A 12,960-nucleotide genomic window follows, 5' to 3' on the forward strand; every position below is an offset into this window, starting at 1 on the left:
TACCTATTAGATAATATGCATATGTAGAACATATGAAATAAGTTTCATCTGAGTTATATCCACAGATATTAACATAAATACATATTAAAATTAAAAATACTTTCAAATCCAAAGCAACAAAAAACAAACATTAAAAAAACCTCAAAACTTATAATTAAAAAAGGAAAAGCACCTATCGTGTCCCCTATGGATTGCAAAGTGGGATCAACACTTAACCCCCACATTTAGATGAGTTCTTCTATTTATTATTTCTCATACTGAGTCAGTCTGCAGCTTTTAGGCAGGCAGATGGAGGAAGGCCTCAGGAGTCCTGTTTTCAGAACTTCCTGCCCCTTTCCTCACACAAGGTGAGATTCTGCCACTTACAGTAACTCTGAAAATGCAATGGGGAGAAAAATCTTCATCTAACAATTTTGATAGCAAAGTCATGATGGACACTATAGACCTTAAATTTCTATTGCTCAGAAAATACTCAATCAGCTTCTTCTACAGTCACAAACTTCTTGGATAGTCTACGGGGTATATTTGGTTAAGGAACTTTAAACCCAAGCTGATTTCCCATAGCATTTTCACAAATCTTCAAACTGCTTGAATTGCAGTGCAAAATCCAAAAGCAGATAATCAGAATTATATACCACAAGTATCTTAGTTTATAAGAATGAAAAGTAGATATCTGAGACAGAGGTCACTGGATATCAGGCTGCACTAAAGCAATGAATTGTACTAGAAGCATCCATATAAACTTTTATGTTCATTTTGAGTAAGTTTGAGACATCTAAGTACATTAAAACACAAATTTAGCCTTTGCAACAATGCCAAACTTTACTGTAAAAGAAATTTTAATGCTTATACTTACATTAAGCATATTCAGTTCTGTAAGATGACTACAGTTATTTTTAAAAAATTAAAATGTCGAAATTAAGTTTCAAACTTTTAAAGAAAATCTTGAGTTTTAAAACTAAAAGTCTCAAATATTCCTTAGAAGAACGAGAATTTAAAAATTCAAGCCCATGTAATTAAAAAATGAAAACAGGCAGCAAAAAAAAAAAAAAAAGAAAATCTAGTGAATTGTGAGCCACTAATGCCTAAATTATTAATCATTAAACTAGCATTAAAAATGGATAATCATTTTATAATAGAAATGTACTTCCCATAATAATAAAACTCTACCAAGCACACTAAAAATAAGAGACTACTACATAAGCTAGACAGATTCCAATATATAAAAGATATAAAGAGTGCTTCTAAAAATGTAAAAATTTCTCAAGAGATCAGACTCAAATACATAAAAATGAAAGCAATGAATGGATTGTTGGTTAGATACATTCCTCTTCCTGACTTGATCCTTTCTCATAGTTCAGATATTCAAGTATTGGGGAAAGTCTACAGATTTTTCTAGAACACACAAAGTCCTATTCCATTTGCCATCTTGGCTAATAAAAAACCACCTTATGGCAAACCTTTGGTGAGATAAGACAACCTAGCAAACTACTGTGATGCAGTTACATACTACTTGAGAATAGAATACGTATCGTTAAGACATTTAAATTTTTTGGTGTGAGGGACTGCACCCAGGTCCCCCACACACTATTCCACTGAGCCATACTCCCAGTCTCAAGTTTTGTTTTCAATTCAAATGAAAACTGAAGGATAAATAAACTTGGTACTTTATTTGTAGTAGTGAAGAAAAGACAGACAGAATTGCCTCTTTCTTTTGAAGACAACTTTCAGCCTGCCCATGGTGCCTAAAGTGATGTAAATAATTTAATTTACTCACATCTGCACCTGGGATCCAGAATTGGAATCCAGAAATGTAAATGTGTACTTTAACTGGGCTGGACTACATATTAAGAATTACCAAAAAGAAGCCTTCTAGGGTTCTAAAGCCTACATCCCAGGAGTAGAAATCCCAAGGTAAAGCAGGCTGACTGGCACTGGGCTGAAGTCTATAAGAATGAACAGAGAACATTAACTAAATTACAAAAAAAGGGGTATAAGACGACAGGGGACATGATTTTGTACAGTGAAGACTACAAAAACAGGCAAAGAGATCTTATCCATTAACTTTTTGTTGTTGTTGTTGTTTGTGGCACTAGGGATTGAACCCAGGGCCATGTACATGCTAGGGAAGTGCACTACCACTGGGTCACATCCTCAGTCTTCATCCCTCTAACTCTTAACTGTATTCATCTTTCAAAACTATAAAGCTCTTTAAAGAACCAAGTAGTATTGACACACTCAGTAAGTGAAAACCTTAAGAAGGCCAGAGACTATAATAAATGTGTAAGTTTATACAAGCTTATTAAAAGATACCTAAGGGAGAAACAAGCACAAATAACATTTCAGTTATAAAACCTTTCTCAACATATATACATTTCCATTTTCTCCTGTCACTTAGAATTTACTTAAAAATGTACTTGGCAAGAGTTCATTTAAACCTTGTAAATCCTAGAAATCAAAAAATATCACTGTTACTCCAAAGAACAATCTACATTTTTACACTATTAGAGAATCCTTTGACCTTATGTAGAAATTACTAGTTCTGTACTGAAAGGAGACTAAAAACCATAATATAAACTATAATCCCTCTACTCTCCCACCAGAAGATGTTGTAGAAACAGAGTAGACAAGCCACCAATATTAAAATACACTTCCCAGGATTAACCATGAGCTATAAAACATACTTGTTGTACATGTAATGCTGCTTTACAGAACAAGCAGAAAGCTTTTTTATTTTTTATTTTCTTAAAATGTTTCAAAGCACATAACAACAGGCTTAAAGAGATAAAGGCAAAGAAAGAAAGAGAGAGCCTTAGAGTAATGAGACATTACCTTTGGAGCGCACGGTGTAACACTCTTTCTGTAAATTTTACACAAAAATGGCAAGAAATAAATTGTAATACACTTTTAAGACAAGACTGAATCTATGTTTTAATATCAATATAACTTTGAAATTAAATATTTTAGAGTTTAGTGCAAAGCAAGAAAGCTTTTTAAAATGGAGGGCTCTAAATTTTCTTTCACAAAGGATATTTATGTAGAGATGATTTATGCTTAAAAAAAAAAGCACTGTGGTTAAAGTAGGAATCTGCTCAGATCATTAATAGTCTAACATAAAAGTGCTGATAGATAAATACTGATTAACTAACAAAACATTACATTTCCTTTCACAAGCCCCCAAACTAAATAAGGCAACTAACATCTTCTTCAAATGAGAATAAAATTACTGAGTATAAGCATAAATATGCCCAGGAACAATTAACACTAGTCAAAAGTTAAAAAAAAAATTAATTCACTGGAAAAAACTGAGTTAAGATAATTCAAAATAAAGTTTCAAGGAACTTTTTACTAATTCACTTCTAATAATTAAAGAATCAACAATGTTTGTACAATTTGACCTTTTTGTCAGTTATACATACATCACAACAGACCACTTTCAGGAGGTGTTGAGTAAATGTAACATACACTTTTAAGTCAAGTCATTGAACATACTAAAAAAAATAATAAAGCAGCATAACTAGAATTTTAGGGATTTTCTCAGAGGATAAAAATGCAAGAGAGATGAAAGTAAAAGAGTGTACTGAAAGGAGACTGAACACCATAATATAAACTATAATCTTGGCTATAGTAAATAGTTTTCCTATCTAGTCTCTGATTTTCCATAATTATAAAGACTTTTTCAAAAAACACACACTGCTCAATTTTAACTGTAAATGTATCTACTACTACTATTTAGATTTAAAAAAAAAAAAACCTTTTCTGCCATGGACAAAAAGCTTGATGGGTGCTTTAGACACATTAACTCCTGAAATATTTAAAAATAAGTTTTAATTTCTTATAAATGATACATGGATTAGTGTCAAAAGAACATGTTTGAAAGAATGTGGGGTTTCATGAATACTGTAAAAAACAAGTACTCCACATATAAAACAGTACAAAAAAGAAAATAAAGATAACCTACTTCTAATTTAGCTTTTAACATGCAATTCTCTTATTTCAATTCCTGAAACTATGACACTGAACAGAAGAGGCACCAAACTATATCTAATGATGAAGCTTTTATTAGGGCAAAAGAAACATAGTCACCTCACAGTGCTCTACCTATGTATCCCAAAGTCACCAAAATATAAGAGCTTTCTAAAATTCGGCACTAGTATTAAGGTAATCAAAACCATAAAAACTACTAGATACAAAATTTCTTCCATGTTACTGATACATGTGCCACATAAACCCTAAGTAATATTATGCCTGAATTTTAGGGATGATATTTGATAATCAGAGAAGCTGGCTTATAGGTTAAGACTCATGCACATCTGACAAATAAAAAAGGAAAAAAAGATTTACACACATCTTAGCTCATGGAAAACTCCAAAATTAACATACAAAGGTTTAATCCCCAACCCCCAAAAAGGAAGATTTAAAAAGCTAGAATTTCTCAGATTATTAACACTTACTAGCATTTTTTTCCTCACATAAATTAATGATAAGTGGGTAAAAACAACATTTCTATACTCAATCTACCCCAAATGTTAACATAGCTTTAAAAAAATGCCTTAAAACCAACTGCCCTTACCTCCCCCTTTGCTCTGGTATCCTGAAATGATGAACACTCACCTCTCATTCAGGTGGGTAGCCTCTTGCAAGTCTGTTTTTTAAATGATGTCAAACAATTCTAGAGCGTCAAATTCCACTGCCCCAGCACACACACACACACATACACACACACACACTCTCTCTCTCTCTCTCTCACTCGTTTTGTCACGGATAAAATGTAACAGGACTGAGGTGTAGTTCAGGACTAGAACACATGCCTAGCATGCACAAGACTCTGGCTTCAATCCCCAATATTGCCTGTCTCCCAAACTGTTTAAGGGTCAAAGCTTGGCTTTTCTATATTATCTTGTTCACTTATATTTTTATAATTATCATGACTACTAACAGTAGCCAGCAACAGGAACTGTTCTCTAAAGTTCTGCAGGTTTCTTTACTCGATGGCTGTAACATAAAGCCTGCACAGATTAATATTCTTAAAGCAACTCATGGACTGCTGCTCCTGATTTAGATAAGATGGGCCTTAAGCTTCTTTGAGACACCTTTCAGACTGATGAAACTTAGGCAAATATAAACATTTCCTTCAGGCAAGACAATGTTTGCATGTAAACATTCCACATATTCAGAAACTTGGGAGCATTTTGCAAAGCATTTATTCCTTTTATGACAACTTCCACCCTACTTTTAAAAAGTAGGGACAGATACTTAACAAAAAAGAAAAGATAAAAAAGAACTCAAGGTATATAGGAAACAAAACATAACCAAGGCTTTTGATAGCTAGTGTCCTATCTTAAAAAGGTCATTTAATGACAAAATATAAGCTATTTTACCTAATCTTAATTCTGTCTTATTCCACATCTTTACCTTTTCAAATAATACATATAAAACAGTAAAAATTAGATCCATAATTATTACTAACCAGCAAAAAGGAAAAAGGTTTCCCCAAATATCACTTTCTGAGCAAAATGCTTGCTGTCTCTAATACTTAACTAAATTCAGAACAGAGACATAAATAAAATTATGTAGCTTAAAGTTTGCAGCATTCTTTCCCTAACAATTTCTTTCATAATATGAATAAAGTTTCTATAATCTGGATTTTCCATGGTTCTTCTTCCTTATTTAGCATTATCTGTAGAATGAAAAGGTTGTTTTAGAGATTTCTAATTCTATTTCTACTCTAAGACTATGATTCTATGGCTTTTATTTATTTATTTTTACAGAGCTGGGGATTGAACCCAGGGCCCTACACGTGCTAATTAAGCACTCTATCGCTGAGCTAAGTGCCCAACCCTTTCTATTTTGTTTTGAGACAAGATTTCACTAAGATACCCAGGCTGGCCTCTAACTCGCAATCCTTTTGCTTCAGCTTCCCAAGCAGCTGGGTATAGGTATGTGTCATACACCTAGCTTGAGGTCTTTGAATTCCTTAAAAAAATGCTTCAAATGAACAAATCATTGTTTCCTTAATGATTTGTAGAGACAGTGGCATATACCACTTATTTCATGTTTGAGAACTATTCCAAAAAGAATTAGTTTTCTTCTATATAAGCCCCCAAAAGCAAAAGTCATTAAGACTAACCAGCAGCAGATATAAGCAGTTATTATAAAATATACAAATAGCTTTATAGAAGAAAATCTGACTTTTATCACATGTACAATTATCCCAGTCAAAGAAAGCAATATATGCAAAATTATGTTGAATAAAAATGACTTATGCCTTAGAAGGGGAGTTGTTAACTGTGTAAAACAAGAATTCACAAAGCACATGAATCCTTGTGCAACATTGTGCCAAGAATCACACTAACAGCACCAAATTTAGACCATAGGAAATTCAGAACAACAGATTTATAACATAAGCTACACTTAATAAAAAATATATGAAAAGTTCTCATTAAGCCTATTAAAACATGAACTATAAAGGCAGTCCTTTTTAACATCGATTCTTTAGCTATCCTTTCTTTTTCCGATTTCAGAACTGCTGCTAAAGGTGTCCCTAGGAAGGGGTGTGGTAATAGGATAAAAGCCAGTGGGAAACCATCACTTAGCTTTATGACCATCGCAGCTATTATCTGTGATAACATAACTTAAACACTGTACCATACACTTTTTTACTACTTTCAACTCCAAAAGGATTTGGGCTTGTGAACCATGAAGTTTCAAAGATTTGTTTTTTTATGGGTCACCATATCCACTTTACCTACTCTTTCCACAAATGCAAAGATGTGTTTTATTCAGAAATATGAATGTTAGTTTGATTTTATCCTGCAACTCATGATATTGGTATTTTCAGCCACCATAAGGAAAGAGCCCAAGCATAAGTTTCTTAAAAAAAAATAAGGTGGATGAGGATTTTGTGTACCCATGTACAAAATTACTCTTAACTGTTAAACTTTTTTCCAGAAATAAACTTTAGACTGAATTTTCATGAGATAATAATAATGAGAAAATTTCTTCTTGTTTTTTCGTTTTTAATTTTTTTAAGGGCAGTGGAGGAACCCAGGTGCACTTTAACCACTGAGCTCTATCCCCAGCATTTTTTTTTAAAATTTTTGCAACAGGGCTAAGTTGCCCGGTTGGTCTCCCGGGTTGCTGGGATTACAGGCTTGTACCACTGTACCCAGTGAAAATTTTCTTTTGATCACAAGTTCATAGTGCCACATGAAAATGAGTTTACAATTTTTAATCCTAACTTATTGATGTTAAATATTTGACAGTCCTCTTCAAAAATAGCAATCCAATATAAAAGTAGGCCATGCTGAAAATAGTAATGGTTTTTACTAAACATTCCTAGAAAAGAGTTATTAACTAAATAACACAAAAATAAGATACTTCTGTGTTTTTTGAAGAGAATCTCGCAGACTATGTCTTAATTATTACGTGAAGTGCAGCATCTTTAATTCACTTTGTAGACAAACTCATCTACATGTTGTGATAATGGCAAGAAGCTGCTGCTACCTGATAAATCAAATTCTAAATGTAAAAAATATAAAAAAAGGAAATCTAAAAGAAACTTTAGAGCCCTCAGATGGTAGCTTCTTGACCAATGAATAGTTTTTCATGTTGAGAGTTCAGATAAGCTTAAAAATGGAAATGGGAAACCTCAGAGTAAACAGTTTATACATTAAGTCATTACAAAAAAGTTTTAAAAATATTTCTATTTTTTATTGGCCCTTAAGAATGTTAAGAATAAAAAACTACTCTAATAAACACATAACTAACAAGCTATGGGATCAAAACAAGATACAGGAACAACTGTCTTAGGATTTTTTCCTGTATAACTTCAAGTATAATCGTCTTTTATCAGCTTTCCATTTTTAGGACATTCTTAGGAATAGAATGTCCCTTATCTGAACATTATCAGATCATGTTGGAAATCTATTTTTTTTAGACAAATTTAAAATATGAGTTTATATGAATAATTTGGTCCTTTAAAGACAGGGAAGCGCCCTTCATACTCATCCATTCAGAAAGATGTCAGAGAAAATGTTTTCTGATAAACCATGAATAAAATATTTCTCCAAAGTATACAGGATAAGTGAGATTTACTTTTAATCCAAAGCATTAAATCTCATGCTGCACACAACTATTTTTATTCCATATGATGGGACTGTAATTAAAAATAGGTTTTAGAGTACATTTAGACAAAAATTTAAATTTTTTAAAATGCTGGTTCAACAGCAAATCACCTATTTCCTTCCATATGACATCAGGAAATAATGGTACCTCTCTGAAAATTAGCTCAAAGAGCAACAGTAAGAGAGAAAAACAGGTATACAATGGTTTACTAAAACCAACTGCTTTCCATGCTGAGGGTACATCTATCTGGTCCTATACTATGAAGAATTTTTAAATGTGCACCAATAGTTTATATTCCAATCCAGTTTTCATAAACCATGTTCTCAAATTTGGTAAGGGCCAAAGCCAATTTATTTTCTCACATCAACAGCATAAATAATATATATCTTTAAGTTACATTTTTTAAGTTCCATTCTTCAAATCCAGGATATATGCTGAATGCTGAGGTGGTTGTTAGAGATTACCAGTTACTATATAACATTAGAAATTAATAATAAAACCCAAGCTGACAGAATTTTAGCATTAAAGTTGCTTTAACTATACCATCTTTCTCATGAACAGCGCTTCTCTGTTTAGGAAAAGCTCATCTCTGAATTATGCCTACTCACATGAAAAACTGGGAACCATTGGTATGTTTCCCTCGATTTGCCATTGACAAAAGGAACGCTCTGTCATGTTTGAGAATAAAGTTTTCATCTGTTTGAAGAAAACACAAATACGTCAGTCTCCCAATTATAAGACACTTTTAAAGTAATGCTCAAGTAATAAATAGAAAGCAAAGGATGAAATTCCTCTTCTGGTCAGTACAGATACTTGACAATATTTAGGAAAAAATTTTTCAACTAATCAAAAAAGAGCATAAAAATGCCAAAAGATACTAATGAAAGCCTTAAAGAAAAGAACATATATTTAATATTTTATACAAACAGCCTTAGAATAGTCACTTTTTGTAGTAACATACTTGGCTAAGCAGTACATAAGCTGTTAACTTGCAGGAAAAACTAATAAGAAAATTTTTAGATAAATCTCTACAGTAAAATTCATTTCTTCCAAAATTTCCAATTAGCCTGCCAAATGTACTATATATGGGTGTTTAATAATCCTTTTATTTGTTTAATTTTCATATGGTAAATTATTATTCAACTGAGTTGAAGTTAAAATATCTAATTCTTTTTGCTTTTATAATATAAGTTTTAAGGACATGTCTAAATTAAGTATGTGCATTATCAATCAGATCACAAAATTATCTAAGGAATTAACTTTTGTAAAAATAAAAATTGAAATGGCAAAATACAATTTTAAGATATAAAAGTATCTGCCACAGGAACAACCACATTAAAGTGGCCTACAGCATTAAATTTAAATTGCTAAATGCAGATAGAACCAGCTAAAGAGCTGTTTCTTACTAATTCAGAGGAAAAAAATTCACCATAAAGATCACTTAGAGATCATATTAATTCCAGCAGAAATACCCTTATTAACTTAAAATTCCTTTTGACATTCATACAAACAAATCTTTCTTTAGAACAAACAGAAACATAGAAAACTTTAAAACATGATTACCTTGGGAACAGGCTTCTGAAAAAGAGTAGTAATCCATTTTCTCCCAAAGGAAATATAAAAGACTATTATAACACTGAAGCTTTTATAGCATTAAAACCTAGTAAAATTGGATCCCATTATAAATTTCTGCAACTGACTTTTCTAAGGCTTTTTGGGGCAAGTGCAATAGTTAGATTTATGCAAATGCTACTACTGTAGGAATAAAATACCATCATATATTTCTAGTATACAAAAGAAAACATACAAACCTTTGAGAAAGAAGAAAATACCAATTTTTATTCAAAGAAATTGCTTGGCTTAGGGGGAAAAAAACAGCTAGATTCTTTCCCCTGATATAGAACAAATAACTCATTGGGAAAGGAAAAAAAAGATACACATACACTTATGAAATAACATAAAATTATTTTCCAAGTCTTCAAGCAATATAGAAATCCAGCCACAACCTGACCCAGACTGTCCATAAATTTATTAGGAAGGGTGCAAGGGAACAGAATTGGAGTTTGTGTTACTGAGCTTTGTTCTCTTACCTTTTCATTTTGCAAAAGACCACATTCTCTATAAACAAAAGAATATGTTGACAGTTTTAGGCAGGAAGATAGGAGTTTTCATGAATATAGTTGCCTAACCTCCATGCTGAAAGTCATGTTTAACCATAAAGTTAGCCTTAATTAATCTTGTCAATTAAAAGTTATATTACAATATAATTTATCCCCAAATTCATGCAAATAAAGTATTTTCATGCAGCATTAGTTTCATGCAAAAAGTGAACTATAAGTAAACCTCTTTTCATTAAAAGTATATGACCAAACTTGCTTTAATATCAGAACTGAAACAAAAGACCATAAAATATTAGGCCTTACCTTTAAAATATCCACCATAAATTGATTCTCCACCTTTTCCATTACCTGTAAATAATGAGCTATATTAAGCCATACTGAAAATTAAAAATGTATTAATACATATAGATTATTCTGAATGGTTTTAATTTGCTGAAGGAAACCGTGAACTTTATAAGTGGTACATATAACCATAACTTAAAGAGTCCTCAATTAACTTCATCTTTAAAATATTATAATATCATTTTAAAAAAATGACTCTAGGACCCACTATTTCAAGCATTAATCACACCAACAAAATTCTAGAGTAAATTCAATTGGACAGTACTTTGGCATTCATTTTAAGGGTATTTATCACATAATTGTAATATTACTAAAATAAACTACATAAAAAGAAGTTAAATGTCATAGTATCTTATGTTTTCATACATTTTGGATCCATAGCATTTGTTCATCCCACAACTATGCACCAACCATATAACATTTCAATTATTCTGTGATATGATATTTCAATTAAAAAGTAATAATGAGATGCTTTAAAAACTGACAGATGGAATTGAGAACATAACTTTTAGCTCTACCTTCACTGAAATCCCCACCCTGAATCATGAAGTTTTTAACCACTCGGTGGAATGTAGAACCTTTATAACATAACTTCTTCCCAGTTGTTTTCCCAAGGCCTTTCTCCCCTGGGGGGAAAACAGAAAAAAATCGAAGTTTAGCTACAAACCCATCCTTCCAAGGAAAAGAACCAACCAATTATTCCACTGCCAAATCCCTCCTGTGTAGTTGGTATTTTAAGAGATAAAAAAAAAAATAATAAATGATGTGACAATTTAAAAACATACGTATACACAAATCAAAGTAAACAATACAAAGCAGTTGTTAGCTCACACTCTACATGCTACAAGAGAGAAAACTGGGGATGTTTATTTCTCTATAAAAGAATGGGATCAAGGAAGTTGATGCAAAGATTGTGTGTGTGTGTGTGTGTGTGTGTGTGAGAAGAAGTATGAATTTTACATTTTTAGTTTGCTATTTCTCATTTTAAATTAATATTATCTCCATTTTTCTACTTATTTAGGACATAAATCCAGTTAAACACAATAAAAAACAATGTTCTACCTCTCCATCTTCTAGCCTTAAATTTGTTTTTTTTTCTTTTCTTTCTCTGTGTGTATGTTTCTAGGGATTGAATCCAGAGAGCTCATTCTACTATTAAGCAAGATCTCCAACTCTTTTTACTCTTTATTTAAAGCAGGTTTCACTAAGTTTCCAGGGCTGGCCTCAAATTTGCAATCCTTCTGCCTCAGTCTCCTAAGTAGTTGGGAGTACAGGTGTATGCCATTACAAACTTGACTAGCCCTATACTGCTTCCGAAATCTGAAGTGCTAAATTTGTAAAATACTAAAATTTGTAAAGTTCTACCAAAACAAATCAATTTTAAAGTGTCTATTATTTTATAAACTACAATGTATAGTCACATGAAGTAGATTCTTACTTTCTTTTTCATTTTTAAGACCATTTCTTTCTTTTCCCTCTTATGAAATGCTTTCTTAATCTCACATAGGGTAGTACGATTATGTTTTTGGTTGCAAAAGCCATTTCCAAAGACCTTTATTTTTTCAGGAAAATATCTATTCTGTTAAAGGTAATACTATGCCAGGAGAGGGAGGGGGAGAGGGAGGGGAGGGGGAGGGGGAGAAAGAGAAAGAGAAAGAGAGAGAGAGAGAAAGGGAGAGAGAGAAAGAAAGAGAGAGAGAAAGAAAGAAAGAAAGAAAGAAAGATAAGGTAAGACTACATGCCATGACTTCTCATCAGAATAATTTAAAAATTCACTTACCTGAGCATAGGCAAAGGAAGTTTTTGCATGTTTTTGGACATATGTCTGAGAAGAGCTGAAACATAATGCGGCCAACTGAAATAAAACACATGGGGAAGAAAAACCAATAAGCAAATTGATTATATACACCAAATTATATATAGGAGAAAGAAAATAAATAATTTGAAAGTCCATTTTTCTAATTCTTTTTAATTTCTAAAGAGTTAGTGGGGAAGAATTTAACTGAGAGATACCAAGTAAAAAGAGTTCCACTGTTTTTGTTTGTGGTGTTGGAGATCAAATCCATTTGCTCTTTTTATTAATATGAAGCCAAAATCGCTCCAGTCCTAAAACTATAGGATGTTAAGTGTCTTTTACAGGGGCCCTGAATATCATATCCCTTTTAGTACCTTACCTGAACTATGAACCATATTTAAGGCTTTTTTGTGGTGGTTGTGCCAGGGACTGAAACCAGGACCACATGCATGCTGGGCAGGCATTCTACTAGTGACCCATACCCCACAGCCATCTTTTTTTTTTTTTTTTTTTTTTGTATCAGAGATTGAACCCAGAGGAGCTTAACCACTCAGCCAAAACCCCAGCCCTTCTTTT

The 12,960-nt window shown here is 32.3% G+C and overlaps 1 protein-coding gene across 17 annotated transcripts in view; it reads right to left on the reverse strand.

Annotated features, from left to right (window-relative positions):
* Nktr (natural killer cell triggering receptor) overlaps positions 1–12,960 on the reverse strand; it is a 46,987-nt gene that overhangs the window by 19,627 nt on the left and 14,400 nt on the right. For 10 of the 17 annotated variants that reach the window (XR_013434319.1, XM_021735039.3, XM_078038055.1 and 7 more), the window contains exons 3-6: positions 12,370–12,444; positions 11,108–11,215; positions 10,551–10,595; positions 8,736–8,823 (exon numbers count right to left, since the gene is read on the reverse strand). Coding sequence is in view for 12 of the 17 variants with exons in the window: in XM_021735039.3 (XP_021590714.1) it covers positions 8,736–8,823; positions 10,551–10,595; positions 11,108–11,215; positions 12,370–12,444 (316 nt within the window). In the remaining 5 variants the exon portion in view is untranslated. Of the gene's footprint in view, positions 1–2,832; positions 2,868–8,735; positions 8,824–10,217; positions 10,246–10,550; positions 10,596–11,107; positions 11,216–12,369; positions 12,445–12,960 lie in introns of those variants that run through there. The other 7 variants (XR_013434321.1, XR_013434322.1, XR_013434320.1 and 4 more) reach the window with 6 other exon arrangements.

Source organism: Ictidomys tridecemlineatus, chromosome 2 (assembly GCF_052094955.1).
Source record: "Ictidomys tridecemlineatus isolate mIctTri1 chromosome 2, mIctTri1.hap1, whole genome shotgun sequence".
NCBI lineage: Eukaryota > Metazoa > Chordata > Mammalia > Rodentia > Sciuridae > Ictidomys > Ictidomys tridecemlineatus.